We start from the raw sequence: 16,557 nt of genomic DNA on the forward strand, positions 1-16,557 counted from the left end.
CAGCGGCTGTGCATATTATATGAGCGGGTGCAGGAGATCAAAGGATGCAGGCCGCAGCGTTCCCCTGTGCTCCAGAGCTGCTGCCCCCACCTCCCCTGGACGCTGCAGTGTACATACACCCCCCCCCCCCGTATATCCGGCGTATAAGACGACCCCCCACTGTAGCCATTATTTTAAGGGGGTAAAAAGTCGTCTTATACGCCAGTATATACGGTAATCAGTAAGCTAGGCGGTGCTGACGTCACATCAAAGGTGCCGCATCTAATCAGTAAGCTTGGCAGTGCTGACGTCACATCAAAGGCACTGCATCTAATCCGTAAGCTTGGCGGTGCTGACATCACATCAAAAGTGCTCCATATAATCAGTAAGCTTGGCCGTTCTGACGTCACATCAAAGACACTGCATCTAATTAGTAAGCTTGGCGGTGCTGACATCACATTAAAGGTGCTCCATATAATCAGTAAGCTTGGCCGTGCTGACGTCACATCAAAGGTGCTGCATCTAATCAGCAAGCTTGGCAGTGCTGACGTGACATCAAAGGCGCTGCATCTAATCAGTTAGCTTTGCAGCGCTGCCTGTGTAGATGGCACGTACAACCGCTGAACTTACTGGCTGCAACACTATTAACATAATGTCAGTGCTACAGGCAATAAATGACACCAGGAGAAGCAGATTAGACTCAGAACTGGACCTGGGGAGGGTAAATCACAGTTTTTGATGTATTTTTTTTTTTTTTTTTTTTACAACAAATTGCACCTTGAAAATCCCGTTCATGGAAGGACATGTGATTAAATGCCGAACCGTCCATGACTTGCCAGTTTTGTCACGTTTCAACATATTTTTCCCGATTTTTAAATATTTATATTGATTGAAATGGATACAGAAGAAAAGCAAAGATAGTACAATAAAAAAGGAAGCGAGTATAAGAAAAAATTAGGGAATTAGCATCAATAAGAACTATCGAAGGAAAAGGGCAATAACGGTGCCAGCGCGGTGTACAGCACGTGGTGTCCGAGAACTACACAATTGTGGACTCAACCAAGGTCCTATGGTTAAAGGCCAAAAGTAGTGAGATGGGTGAGCTTCGAGATTGCCCTATAACAGTACGTATAAGACACTTCGTAAGAAACAAGAAAAGAAAAGAGGATGAAAAGGGTGTACCTCTGGGATAGTAATATTTTTAGTGGATAGAAGCACATTGTCCCATTTTTGGCAGATCTGTCTCGAGTTAGACCCATTTAAGGTTTACTTATTATTTCCACTATATAATTGTAGAGTGGGAACTATACCATGTTGTATATTCTGCTGACGGTTGCACATTTCATGTCTCCAATTCTCAGGCCTGGACAGCGGACGGCAGACGACCTAGAAATTATTTTTGAAGAACTTATTCACATCAAAGCCTTATCTCATCTCTCCACCACGGTTGGTCACCTTCAGTTTGCCTTGAGAGTTTTTTTTTCCTTTATGTGTGGTCTATTCTCTGGCAATGCTCAAAAGAAAAAAACAACCCCGGACTTCGATTTATGACTGTTGTGTTCTTTCTTGAAGGTTAAACGGGAACTGGCCGGATTTTTAATCTTCGAATCTCACCCAAAGGCGGGAACAGTATGTAAGTGATTGTGCTCACATCTGTGCTAGGGAGCTCCGGCCTGTCCTATGACACAATTTGTGGATTTTTCTTTAGGAAGAAACTTATTAGAAAAAGAAAAAAAAAATAATAATTAAAAAATTAAATTGTCAAAACTCTGTTAGATACTAAATAAACTTGAAATCGAATTTTTCTAATTTCTCTTTTTATTATTAGGTATTTTTTAAAAATAATGTAAATTGCAAAATATAGCAAAAAAGGCAACTACTTACCATAGTCTTAGATGCCTAGTACGACCAAAAGCAGTCACTAAATAAGTCACCATACCTAGTACCCTCATAGCATCCCCTATAGCATGGATAAGAGTTAACTTGCTATTTTGGAAATTGCGCTTCAAATATCTTACCCTTCTGAAAGTAGCCTAATATACCAGCAGAGACCCTGATTCCAATGATGTCACTTAATGAGCTGTTTGCTGCAATTTTGACGAAATCATTGTTTTATCTGCTGTAGATCTAACAGCGCTCAGATATATAACCCCACCCACAGCACTGATTCGACAGCTTTCTGTGTACACTGTGCATAGGCAGAAAGCTGCTAATCAGTGGTGGAGGCAGGGTTATACAAAGCTCATGAATATGCTTGACTATCTGGCAGCAGCTTCCAGTGATAATCTCAATCTCCTGCTGATAAAACATTGATTTTATCAAACCTGCAACAAGCAGCCCAGTAAGTGACAGATCGCTGGAATTAGGGTCTCAGCCCCTATGTTATGCTGTGCTTAGATTAGGTGACAGATTCCCTTTAATGAATAGGCTGTCAATTAGATAACTGAAGTTGTTTTGGCAAACCTTTTAGCAAAACTTCCTACTAATTGATATGATTTCTACTTGCAGTGTTTAATCAAGGAGAAGAAGGGACTTCCTGGTACATCATCTTAAAAGGATCAGTTAATGTGGTCATCTATGGCAAGGTACTGCGCTCTCTGACATATCACCCGCTCGTATGGTAGATGGTATTAAAGTAACCTGTCAGGTATAATATGCACCCAGACCCACGAGCAGTTCTGAGTGCATATTGCTAATCCCTACCTAACTGTATTTCAAAAATTCTTTATAATATGCTAATGAGTGCAGGGACTAGTCACAAGGGCGTGATTTCCCCTGGCTAGTCGGCCCCTTAGCATGTTAGTACACCCCTGTGGACGTGCTAACATGCTAATGAACGCGCTCACCTCTGCTGCCATTGCGTCCGAGTCCTGGTTTTCAGTTCAGTGCGCATGATCCTGACTTTCGGTCATGCATACTATGAAGCCAGGTGTATGAGTCCTGGCTTCAAACCCTTGCAGTGCACATGACTGAAAATCCGATATCATGTGCACTGAGGCAAAATACAGGAGCTGGACACGATGGCAGCAGAGGGGAGTGCGACCATGCATCAGACGCTGCACATTCATTAGCATGTTAGCATACCCACATGGTGTACGAACATGCTAACAGAGCCGAAGATTTCTAGGAAAAATGCTCGAGTCCCCATTGACTTGCATTATACTCGGGTGCTCAAGACGCGCACATCTGACTATGCAACTGCTCTTAACGAGAACTGAGCACCCGAGCATGGTAGTGCTCACTCATCACTAGTTATGAGTACTGAGTACCCGAGCATGGTAGTGCCCGCTCATCACTAGTTACGAGTACTGAGCACCCGAGCATGGTAGTGCCCGCTCATCACTATTTACGAGTACTGAGCATCCGAGCATGGTAGTGCTCACTCATCACTAGTTACGAGTACCGAGCACCCGAGCATGGTAGTGCCCGCTCATCACTATTTACCAGTACTGAGCACCCGAGCATGGTAGTGCCCGCTCATCACTAGTTACGAGTACTGAGCACCCGAGCATGGTAGTTCTCACTCATCACTAGTTACGAGTACTGAGCACCCGAGCATGGTAGTGCTCGCTCATCACTAGTTACGAGTACTGAGCCCCCGAGCATGGTAGTGTCCACTCATCACTAGTTACGAGTACTGAGCCCTCGAGCATGGTAGTGTCCGCTCATCACTAGTTACGAGTACTGAGCCCCTGAGCATGGTAGTGCCCGCTCATCACTAGTTACGAGTACTGAGCACCTGCGTATGGTAGTGCTCACTCATCACAGCATCACTCGTCTTCCTGTCTGCCTGTCAGCTGACCTGCGTGGAGACTAGCGGCACGCACAGTGATGACGTCATCGCTTTGCTCACCGCTCTCTACACAGATCAGCTGACCGGCGCAGATAGGAGGACATCGCATGCTGCAGGGAAGTGACCGGTGAGTATATCGTACTTATTCACTGCGCGGCAACGATCCCTGCAGCATCGCTTGTCCTCCTGTGTGGGCCTGCCGCGGCTGAGTGTGGACACGTGCACACGGCGATGACGTCATCGCTGTGAGCACCGCTAGTCTCCACACAGCCGCTGGCCCACACAGGAGGACATCGCGGTGCTGCAGGGATCGTGGCCGGTGAGTGCACTGATTCACTGCACTCCACGCTGATGATGAGGCGTGGGGAGCAGTGAATACAGCCGCACATGATCACTCCAGGCTGTAGTTGCCAGGGGTGATCACAGCCGGCTGTTAATTATGCGCGCACCCCCCGCCCATCATCCTGCCCACCTGTCAGCGCCGACTTCAGCGCTGAGGGATGATGGGCGTGTATATGTAATGAGCGGGCCCACGTGGTCACGGCAGGTTGCTACACCCCGATGACCCGCTCCACCACAGCACCCTCATTCCCGGCCGCAGCCCTATATTCAGACCATAAGACGCACTTTCCCCCAACATTTAGGGGAAAAAAAGTGCGTCTTATAGTCCGAAAAATACGGTAGTAATAAAGTATTATTACATAAGGCATGTTAGAAGTCGTCCGTTTAGTGGTGACTTAAACATACTGTAGTTGCATTAATGAACTATCATAACCTTCCATTGCTTCCATTACCTTACCTTAGTGAGTACTTTGATTTTCATGGTTTCTCCGTATTCTTTATTCCAGGGTGTGGTGTGTACCCTACATGAAGGAGATGACTTTGGCAAGTTGGCTTTAGTGAACGATGCTCCCCGAGCAGCATCAATTGTCTTGCGAGAAGACAACTGCCACTTCCTAAGGGTGGACAAAGAGGACTTCAACAGGATCCTGCGGGTATGTTTTTAAATTTTAAAATTCCGAGAACTGATGCATCTTCTTACTACAGGGATTGTAGCGCTGCTAATTTGAGTTTGAGTATTGATAGTACTATGTAGTAGCAGTAATATGGTAGTGTGGTAATAAGAAATAGATTAAGAATAAATTATTGGTAAGTAAGTCAACCTTTGTCCTAAATTCTTCTCTATTTTCAATTAAACAGATAAACTTGAGTGAGTTGATCATCATTCTAAAACCATGACTTCATACAATGACCCTTTAAGTTGGCCATACACATTGCATGATCAATCATTTGGCTATAGATATGTCTCCCAACTCCCCGATACACAGGACCAAGGGTGAATGCATTTTTTATGAGAGCCACATCTGGCAGCAGCTTATCACCCCACTGACCAAAAAGATCAGCCATGGAATTCCAACTTCCAGATCCTTCTCTTCCCTGACACTATCTGTAAGGGAAGAGTTTGCACATGGTCAGCCGATCCCACCAAAATCTACGGGTTCAGATGACTTTAAATAATTTGTATGGGGTCCTTTAAGCTCTGTATTTTTCAAAATGATTGAGTTCCGTTTTATTGCTGTATTTTTAGCCTTTTAGGCTTTGCTCATATTTACGTTGGTCTGTCCCATTGTTCTGCTCTGTCATAGGCTTAAGGGGGTGTTACAGGCAGCGATATCGCTGGTGTAAGCACCCGCCCCCGTCGTTTGTGCGTCACGGGCAAATCGCTGCCCGTGGTGCACAAAATCGTTAGGAGCCATCACACGGACTTACCTGCCTAGCAACGTCGCTGTTGCCGGCGAACCGCCTCCTTTCCAGAGGGGCGGTTCGTGCGGCGTCACTAAGCGACCGCCCAATAGAAGCGGAGGGGCGGAGATGAGCGACCATAACATGCTGCCCACCTCCTTCCTTCCTCATTGCCGGCGGCCGCAGGTAAGCTGTAGTTCGTCGTTCCCGAGGTGTCACACGTAGCGATGTGTGCTGCTTCGGGAACGACGAACAACCTGAGTCCTCTACAAATAACGATTTTATGAAAATGAACGACGTGTCAACGATGGACGATTTAGTGAGTATTTTCCATCATTAACGGTCGTTCTTGCGTGTCACACGCAACGACGTTGCTAACTATGCTGGATGTGCATCACGGAATCCGTGACCCCGGCAATATATCATTAGATACGTCGTTGCATGTAACGGGGCCTTAAGACTATCTATCACATTACAGACACCATATAGTATAATGTAGACCATCACATTTCGGGCATGGAGTTCATCATTTTGCTGGAAAAATTAGTGAACAGAAGCAGGTACAGAATCAGAGAAACAGGCTTGGAACATAACCATAGAAATATAAAATCTTAAATTATAGAATTTTAAAGTTGAGGAACTATTTGTGATTGTCTAATTTTTTATGCTTTTTGCACAATCTTTGTTTGCTCTTTATTCTTTTAATTTGAAAGTCTATTTTATAAAAATTTAACAAACACTGCACAAGTATGGTTTACAATGGGGGGCGTGCTTTCGGATGATTTATCAATTACGACTTTTTAGATATTTTTTGTAATTTAAGGCCGCTTTACACGCTGCGATATCTGTACCGATATCGCTAGCGTGGGTACCCGCCCCCAACGGTTGTGCGACACGGGCAAATCGCTGCCCGTGGCGCACAACATCGCCCAGACCCGTCACACTACTTACCTGCCTAGCGACGTCGCTGTGACCGGCGAACCGCCTCCTTTCTAAGGGGGCGGTCCGTGCGGCGTCACAGCGACGTCACTAAGCGGCCGCCCAATCAAAGCGGAGGGGCGGAGATGAGCGGGGCGTTACCTCCCGCCCACCTCCTTCCTTCCGCATTGCGGTCGGCGGCAGGTAAGGTGAGGTTCCTCGTTCCTGCGGCGTCACATGGAGCGATGTGTGCTGCCGCAGGAGCGACGAACTACATTGTACACGCTGCAGCAGTGATATTTGAGAAGTGACCCCCATGTCAACGAGGAGCGATTTTGGACGTTTTTGTAACGATCCAAAATCGCTGCTAGGAGTCACACACAACGAGATCGCTGCAGCGGCCGGATGTGCGTTACAAAATCCGTGACCCCAACGAGATCGCTGTAACGATCTCGTAGCGTGTAAAGCCCGCTTAAGTCAATATTTCTGGAGTGACTTTATGTACGCCAATTATTTTGGTGAAAATTTTGCCAAACATGCAACGTTTTGTGATTTGGATTCACAAACTATGTTGAAAACAAAAATAGCACTTTTCATTTCATACAAAATTCATGAACCTCATGCGCCATTTTGAAGAATTTGGCACAACAAAATGTAAACAAATACCAAAAGACACAAAAAGAAAAGGGACTTAAAAAAATGCAAATGATGAATCGAGCTTAAAGAGGTTGTCCATGACTTTAATATTGATGACCTATCTATAAGATAGGTCATCAATGTCTGATCGGTGGGCGATCAGCTGTTCTGTATCAGTGGTGACTGGAACTGCTCAATTACAAATCTGCAGTGCCCAGCCGCGGCCTCTGTTCTATTGACATAGCTTTGCAGCTTCGTAATTTTGCATTTCCAGCCGATGGTGACACTGAGAACAGCAGATCGGAGAGGGTGCGGGGTGTCACACCCCCATCGATCAGACATTGTCGTGGACAACCTCTTTAAGAGTTTCCGTGGTGATAAAACTGAAGAAGGCAATCTTAAATATTTTAGCAGATCATCAATGAATTTGAATTTTGTTGTATAGGCTCCAAGAACATAATCCACTCACTAGTGTTTGCTTTTACTCCAGTTAAAAGAAAAAGGTTTTGGTACCGTGTTAGCCAGTTGAAAAATAATTGATTGCTCTCAGTGAGACAAACAAAATTAAAATTTTGTAGTTGTGATACCTTTTAATGGCTAACTAAAATAAAAATAAAATATGATGTTATAAAGCAAGATTTCCAGACATCTCAGGTCTCTTTCTAGGTATGGTATGACAAAATATCTGAAGAAACACAAATATATACACAAAACAGGGCAGAGCGATGCATAGTAAAAGGACATTTAAATAAACAAACACTGAGCTTGGAAAGTGGATCCTTAATTAGCTTTGATTAGTGGTGTGCGTTTTATTGTCCCAATATCCATGTGTGATCAGAGGCCTGGTGCCCTCAGTCTCTGGAGCTGACCTCTCAGATTTTGTAATGAGTCATAAATCCTCCTGAGAGGTTGAGTCTTGTGTCCACAGAGTTAAACATTGTGATGAATTTGTATTCCCAGACCCAGTCCCAGTTCCTTGTCTAATAAGTGGTTTTGACAATATATATTTTGTATACTTTTTAGGATGTTGAAGCGAATACAGTAAGGTTGAAGGAACATGACCAGGATGTCTTGGTGTTGGAGAAGATCCCATCTGGTCAACAAGCATCTGCTCAAGTCACTCAGTCACCTTATAAGTACGTATTGTACTGTCATATGGATACTATATGCTCCACAATGTTTTTTAAAGCAAATTTGTCTCTCGGACAGATCCCTGAAAGTTAAGATAACTACAGTAAAGATTTGATATTAGCAACTTTTTTCATCTTGAGAGCCACATTATAGTATAATATGTGATGAGGAGATCATTTCTGGCTGCTGTGCATATTCTATAAGATATCACATAGCCCCAGGGCTTCTTTACACATAGTTATATTTGCTCTGCCATAGAAAAAATACAGTCTTTCATATATAGCAAGTGAAACAAGTATTTAACAAGCTAGCAATTTTCTAAGTTAATATATTTCTAGAGGTGCTATTGACATGAATTTCTCACCAGATGTCGGTAACAACCCATCCAATTCACACAGACAAAGAAATCAAACCATAGATATCCATAAATTTAGTTATGTGATTTTTTTAATAATGATAAATGACACAGAAAATGTATTGAACATGATTACTGACATATTTAATGCTTCATTCAAAAGCCTTTGTTGGTAATCACAGCTTCAAGAAACTAATGTGCTTGGTTTTCTTGTCTCTCGGAGCACACCTTTTCGTTCGTGGTCTGTTTTCATCAAGTCGAAGTTGGACCCAGTGTCTAGTCGTCTGGTTCAATTCATTTTTTGTTTTCCTTGAGCAAGAGTCCTTCTCCCTATCGAAAAGATCTCCACTCTTCTTGGAATTCGACTTCTCTGACCTTCTGATCCATATTCCTCTACCTCCTTTGCAGGACATTCTTCCAAAGCAATGGAAAATCTTGTTGGTGGTCGCCCATCTCCTCAGTTTCAGAACTGTATTCCAAAATCTCACAGGATTTTGTGTCAATATCTCTCTGCATGTATCCGACTATGCTTCTCTCTCCAAGGGAGAACCATATCACAGTGAGGCATCTGGTCATGGACTATACTATGTGTGCCTGTGTCTTGAGCAGCTCTCATCCCAGAATCAATCTCCGGACCGCGAAAGGCCTTCAGCTAGGGTGTGATTAATCCATATCTGTTTACAGTGGAGTATGCCTGACTTTGTTCTGATTGCATTCAGAGTGTGCTACTGGGTACCTCAGTTTGTAGCCAGGTAATGCAACCCTATAGCCGTTGTCTCAGAAGCCCTGGGGCCTCCTGGACTACCCTCTCGTTTCCTTCGGGCTTACGGAGATAGTTTACCTTCTATCGGAGGAAGTCTACCTTCTCTCGGATGCCCCATGGAAACTTCCATATCTGTTTCCTAAGGCTCCCTCCCTTTTTCCCCACCAGAATTTAATTCCCTTTTAGTAGGCACTTGGCTAGATTGCTAAGCGCTTTTTTTTTTTTTCTAATTGGGTCATTGATCATTATCAAAACGGGTAAGTCTCTCTTCTTTTTGTGTTTTTTCTCTTGCTACATGCCTACATGTAGGACCATGGTCCGGTTTGTCCCTCCATTTTCTCCAGAGTCAGGTCTCTGCTTCAATAATTCCTGGATGCCTGGCTTCCATTCTCGGATTGTGTTTTTTTGAAGTGGGCATGCCTAGTAATTCTCCAGCGGCCTCCAATGGGTTTTTGGGACCTCATCTGCTGTTCGACGCTCTAGAACGCTCTCCCTTGACACCTTTGTAGCTATTTTTTTCCTGTCCCTCTGAAAATTCTTCACTTTTATGGGCATTCTTTAGAACTGGCAGATTTGTCTCATCATCCTTCTTTCTTGCTTCAACTAGATATGGTAGTTCTGCATCTACTTCCCTCTCCTCTCCACTGCCGGTTTTACAACCCCTTGCCCCAAGGGAAATTCTCTCCCCTTTCGCTCTCCTTTCCCTTCTCTCCCTTCTGACTGTTAAAAAAGAAAATGTATCTGGTCAGAGTACGTCTGTGTCTTTATCCATCTAGGGTATCCTTTTCAGTTGCTCAGATTTCTTTTTGTAATCTGGAGAGTCATCCTACTGGTCTTCATACCTTTTAGGCTATAATTGCTGTTGGATCCGCTCTGCTATTGATTCATATTGGGCAAGGGAGAAAGCGCCCCGACTCGAGGTTCTGGCTCCCTCACTCTCTTTTTCTCTCTCTCTCTCCCTGTGACTGTGGCGTCCTGGGATTTCTGTCATCAGGACTATGTTTGGCAGCTCTCTAGGATGTCTCCCAATTCTGTGTACTTGCTTCTACAAGCTCTATAGAGCACATTAGTTTTTTATTCCTTCTTCTTGGCAGTTCCGGGCCTGGACAAAAGGGTTCTATAAATCATAGTGGCTGAGTTCCTACCTGAGAATCTCAACTCTGCCCTTGCTTCTTTAGTCCTTTCTTTTCCTACCCTTGGGGGCTGCTTTAGGACATCCCATGGTTTACTGTGTCCCCCAATGAAACGAGAGAGAAAAGAAGATTTTGGGTACTCACTGTAAAATCTTTTTTTTCAGAGCATTCATTGGGGTACACAGCACCTGCCCTTCTTAAGTGTCTCTATCAGGCCAGTCTATATTCATTTTAGGTGGCTTTTCCTACTGCTTTCACACTAATTGGTCAGCTTGGTTCCAGTTGGGAAGTGTATCCTACCTACTCAGTAGGAGCTAACTGTTTTCTTGCATGGTGTCAGCCTCTTGGTGGCAGCAGCAGCATACCCCCTGGCTTCACGTGTCCCACAAATGAAGGCTCAGAGAAATAGATTTTATGGTGAGTACTCAAAATCTTCTCTTCATCTTCATCATCTTGGTCGATGGCAGCAAATTTTTTTCAAGAATACCTTGGTGCATTTGTTCATTCATTCCTCCTTCAATTATATGAAAATGTCCCGTGCCGTATGCTGAAAAACTGCCCCACAACATGATGTTCCCACCTTCAAACTTCGCTGTTGGTAGGGTGTTTTTGGGGTGATATGCAGTACCTTTTCACCACCAAACATGGTGTGTTTTATGGCAACCCAAGAGTTCAATTTTGGTCTCATCTGACCTGACTATGTTCTCCCAGCAAACTTGAAACAATTGCACCTACTAATTCCAGGTCTTTCTGTAGCTCTCCACAGAGTAGGAAAACTAGTAGGAAAACTCTTCTGATAATTCTGTGCACTCCTCTGAAATCTTGTGGGGAGCACCTGGTCGTGGCTGGTTTATGATGAAAGTATGTTCTTTCCACTTAACGATTATGGTTCCAACATTGCTCACTGGAACCTTCAGTAGTATAGAAATTCTTCTGTAACCAACCAGTGCCTTCAGTATGTTTTGCAACAATAAGGCTGCAAAGCACTTGAGACAGCTCACTAGTTTTACCCATCATGAGATGTTTCTTGTGTGGCACCTTGGTAATCAGACACCTTTTTATAGGCAATCAGTTGAACCAGCTGATATTATTTTTTACTAAATGGCAGGATTGCTTTCTAAATACTGATAGATTTCAGCTAGTGTCATGACTTTCCATAGATTTTTGCACCTCTCTTGTCTTCAGGTGTTCTATACTTTTTTCGGTGTAATTTCTCATTTTTGCACATAATTTATGGACATCCATGGTTTCATTTATTTGCCTGTGTGGATTGGATGTATTTTTACCAATATCTGGTGAGGAATTTATATTTACTTAGAAAATTGGTGACATATGTAGTACGATGGCCCACAGTTTGTACTGTGAAATCTGATGACAGATCCGCTTTCAAGACCTAAAAGAAACATAACATTACATTTCTTTGTCGCTCCATTGGGAGACCCAGACAATTGGGTGTATAGCTTCTGCCTCCGGAGGCCACACAAAGTATTACACTTTAAAAAGTGTAACCCCTCCCCTCTGCTATACACCCTCCCGTGCATCACGGGCTCATCAGTTTTATGCTTTGTGTTGAAGGAGGCACACATGCACACAATGCTCCACATTTTAGTCAGCAGCAGCTGCTGATTATATCGGATGGAAGAAAAGAGGGCCCCTCACAGGGCCCCCGGCATGCTCCCTTCTCACCGCACTGAGTCGGCGGTGCTGTTAAGGTTGAGGTACCCATTGCGGGTACACAGGCAGGAGCCACATGCCGTTTTCCTTCCCCATCCCTTAGGGGCTCTGGGGAAGTGGGATCCTAACCGGTCATCCAGCCACTGGGACCGGGCTCCCTCCGCAGCCCCTGGGGGAATCTGCCGGACAGGAGACGGAGTATCGTCAGGGACATGGCCCTGCATCTACAGGTACTCTGTGTCCCCGTTGGGACGGTGCATGAAGCACCTTGGCCTCAGACGCAGCTGCGACTGCGGTGTGGATTTTTTGTCTGGGACTACCGCGCCGACCGTGCCTGTTTGCCGGCCGCGGTTTTTACTTTAGTCCCCGGCTTTTGCGGCCTAGTGTGTTAAACTCCCGCCCCTGAGCCTGCCAGTCAGGGAGAAAGGCGGGACGGTCGGTATGATGCCGACAGTGAGGGCTGGAGCACACTTCGCTGTCCTCCGCCCCCCTCACTGATCACTATGGGCCACCAGGTTCCCGCACTTTTGCGGTTCCGCCCACGGCTCTCTCCTCCCCTCGGAACGCCGGCAGCCATTGTTATAATTCTGCCGGTGGAGGATCTCTGAATCTGCTCCACTGCTCTGGGAGAGGGGGATCCTAACCGGTCGCCATGCACTGGGACCGGGCTCCATCCGCAGCCCCTGGGGGATTCTGACGGACAGGAGACTGGACATCATCAGGGACAGAGCCCTGCATCATAAGGTACTCTGTGTCCCCTGAGGGACGGTGCATGCAGCATCTGTGTTACAAATGCCGCAGAGGTGGCTGAGTGGTTTGTGAGACTGGGACTACCGCGCCGACCGCGCCATGTTTGCCGGCCGCGTTTTTAAATTTAGTCCCCGGCTCTTGCGGCCTAGTACCATATACTCCCGTTCTCGGGCCTGCCAGTCAGGGGTAACGACGGGACGGCCGACTGGATGTCGGCAGGGAGGGCTGGAGCATACGTTGGTATCCTCCTTCCCCCTCACTGAGCACTGTGGGGCACCAGTTTTCAGGTGCTGACCCCCCTTGGTGCCGCAGTGTATATATATATGTTTATTTATATGGTATATGATCTCACTGTTCGGCAGCATTATTTGCTTTTGGCTGTATACCCTCACTGATTACTCTGCGGACGACATGCTGTTGTCTGCTCTTAAAGAATAAGGGTGCCAAGGCACTGGCTTATTTTACAACCTGTACCTCTTGTGCGGCTATATTACAGGCAGGTTCCACATACCCTCATTGTGTACAATGCTTGGCCCCGAGGGCACTCACTCAGCCGGAGCCTCCGGCACTGGTGGGACCCTCGGCCAGGTGGTACCGCCGGTTTCCACTGCACAGATGACAGGGACAGAGTTTGCATGTTGGAATCAGCAAATCTCTGAGTAGCTTTCACATTCCAGGACTCAGTCTATGGACAGAGGGTCTGCTAAGATACTGGAAGCCTTGCAGTCCAGACCGAGAACACAGGGCCAGGGAGCTGTGAGTTCATCGCTCCCGGGTCCCTCTGGGTCGGTACAACAAGGGGCTCCTGGGGTAACACCCAGATCCCACGGTGAGAACTCCGTCACGGACCGCGGCCTCTGATAGGCTAAGCGGGCCCGCTGGGAACCTTCCCCGACTTCATCAGGAGTGCGTGTTTCGATCACTCTAACTCCAGAGGGGCCGTCCAGAAACACAGAACTTTACGGACAAGCGCTTACTAAGCGCCTTATTGACACGCGTTACCCTTTTCCCCCCTGACGTTGTTAAGGGTTGGGCTCAGTGTCACAGGGTGGATTCTCCAGTCTCTAGGCTGGCGGCTAGATCCGTAGTATTAGTGGCAGATGTCCATCTCTCACGAATGCCCTGACAGGCAAATAAAGCTTATGATGAAATCCATCTATGAAGCCATAGTCGCATCTTTTGCTCCAGCCTTCGCAGCCGTGAGGGCACTCCAAGCTATCTCAGCTTCTCTGGCTGAGATTATTGCGGTTGCACATACCTCTGCCCCGCAGGTTGTGTCCTTCACTTCTCAGGCGTAGGTTTTTTCGTTCTACGCCATGAACGCCGTTCCTGGACTCTGCGAGCCGTACAGCGGTAGCATCCACCAATTCGGTGGCAGTCTGCAGGGCCATGTGGCTACGTGAATGGAAGGCAGGCTCTGCTTCCAAGAAGTTCTTAACCGGTTTGCCATTTTCTGGCGACCGTTTGTTTGGCGAGCAATTGGATGAAGTTACTAGACAGTCCAAGGGAAAGGTCTCGTCCTTGCCCCAGTCCAAAGGTTTCGGTCATTTCGGTCCTCAGCAAAGTTCCGTTCGTCCACGTCCAACAGGTCAGAGGAGGGCTAGAGGAACTCTTCTGCATGGCGGTCTAAGTCACAAGGCGGCTTCCTCATGACTTCGGCCTCACCAAGACCGCGTCCTCAGTCGGTGGCAGGCTCTCCCGCTTTTGCGACGCCTGGTGGCCACATGTCCAAGACCGATGGGTGAGAGACATTCTGTCTCACGGTTACAGGACAGAGCTCTGCTCTCGTCCTCCGACTCGTTTCTTCAAAACATCTCCGCCCCCCGAGCGAGCCGATGCACTTTTTCAGGCGGTGAACACTCTGAAGCCTCGATGTCACAAGGAGACTTCCTAGCATCAATTGACATCAAGGATGCTTATCTCCATGTGCCGATCGCACCCGAGCTTCAACGCTTTCTGCGTTTCGCCATCAGGGACGAACAAATTCAGTTCGTGGCACTGCCATTCGGCCTGGCGACAGCCCCACGGGTCTTCACCAAGGTCATGGCAGCAGTGGTGGCGGTCCTACACTCTCAGGGCCACTCGGTGATCACTTACCTAGACGATCTTCTAGTCAAGACACCCTCCTGGGTGGCATGTCAACACAACCTGACCATTGCTCTGGAGACTCTCCAGGGGTTCGGGTGGATCATCAAATTTCCAAGGTCAAAACTGACACCGACCCAATCACTGACTTGCCTCGGGATGGAGTTTCATACTCTCTCAGCGATAGTGAAGCTTCCGGTGCATAGTCAGCGTTCACTACAGACAGGGGTGCAATCTCTCCTTCGGGCCCAGTCACCCCTTGAGGCGCCTCATGTACTTTCTAAGGAAGATGGTGGCAGCAAGGGAGGCAGTTCCCTTGCGCAGTTTCGTCTGCGTCCGATTCTATCGGACACCGCAAATGGGACAGGAGGTCGACGTCCCTAGACAAGAACGTCTCTCTTTCCCTTAAAGCAAAACCTCTCTTCAGTGGTGTCTTCTTTCCACTTCCTGGGCGAAGGAAAAATCCTTCCGGCCCCCAGCCGGGGCTGTGGTCACGACGGACGCGAGTCTGTCAGGGTGGGGAGCGGTCTTCCTCCACCACTCGGCTCAGGGAACCTGGACTCCGACAGAGTCCTCCCTTCAGATCAATGTTCTGGAGATAAGGGCAGTGGATCTAGCCCTAAAGGTGTTCCAGCGGTGGCTGGAGGGCAGGCAGATCCGAATTCAGTCGGACAACGCCACGGCGGTTGCGTACATCAACCACCAGGGCGGCACACGCAGTCGTCAAGCCTTCCGAGCAGTTCGGCGGCTTCGGCTGTGGGCGGAAGCCACAGCCTCCACCATCTCCGCAGTTCACATCCCGGGCGTAGAAAACTGGGAAGCAGATTTTCTCAGTCGCCAGGGCATGGACGCAGGGGAATGGTCTCTTCACCCGGACGTTTTTCTAGAGATCTGTTGCCGCTGGGGAACGCCGGACGTCGATCTAATGGCGTCTCGGCACAACAACAAAGTCCCGGCATTCATGGCTCGGTCCAAGGATCACAGAGCTCTGGCGGCAGACGTGCTAGTTCACGACTGGTCGCAGTTTCGACTGCCTTATGTATTTCCTCCTCTGGCACTACTGCCCAGAGTGTTACGCAAGATCAGGTCAGACTGTCGCCGCGCCATCCTCGTCGCTCCAGACTGGCCGAGGTGATCGTGGTACCCGGATCTGTGGCACCTCACGGTGGGTCAACCGTGGACACTCCCAGACCGACCAGACTTGCTGCCTCAAGGGCCATATTTCCTTCTGAATTCTGCGGCTCTAAACCTGACTGTGTGGCCATTGAGTCCTGGCTCCTAGCGTCATCAGGGATATCTCCAGATGTCATTGCCACCATGAGACAGGCCAGGAAACCAACGTCCGCCAAGATCTATCACAGGACTTGGAGGATCTTCTTATCCTGGTGCTCTGATCAGGGTTTTACTCCCTGGCCGTTTGCCTTGCCCACTTTTCTTTCTTTCCTTTAATCCGGAATGGACAAGGGCTTGTCTCTCGGCTCTCTCAAGGGACAAGTATCGGCGCTTTCCGGTCCCACCTTACAAGCGTCCGTTAACACCCTCGGATCTTAACAGGGTGCTGACGACTCTTCAGAAGCCACTTTTCAAGCCGATGCGG

The 16,557-nt window shown here is 47.3% G+C and overlaps 1 protein-coding gene across 4 annotated transcripts in view; it reads left to right on the forward strand.

The window, feature by feature from the left end:
* RAPGEF4 (Rap guanine nucleotide exchange factor 4) overlaps positions 1–16,557 on the forward strand; it is a 419,418-nt gene that overhangs the window by 278,423 nt on the left and 124,438 nt on the right. For all 4 annotated transcript variants that reach the window (XM_075317338.1, XM_075317339.1, XM_075317340.1 and 1 more), the window contains 5 exons: positions 1,341–1,425; positions 1,552–1,612; positions 2,488–2,564; positions 4,621–4,767; positions 8,093–8,205. In XM_075317338.1, the coding sequence (XP_075173453.1) occupies positions 1,341–1,425; positions 1,552–1,612; positions 2,488–2,564; positions 4,621–4,767; positions 8,093–8,205 (483 nt within the window). The remainder of the gene's footprint in view (positions 1–1,340; positions 1,426–1,551; positions 1,613–2,487; positions 2,565–4,620; positions 4,768–8,092; positions 8,206–16,557) is intronic.

This window comes from Anomaloglossus baeobatrachus, chromosome 7, assembly GCF_048569485.1.
Source record: "Anomaloglossus baeobatrachus isolate aAnoBae1 chromosome 7, aAnoBae1.hap1, whole genome shotgun sequence".
NCBI classification, from domain to species: Eukaryota; Metazoa; Chordata; class Amphibia; order Anura; family Aromobatidae; genus Anomaloglossus; species Anomaloglossus baeobatrachus.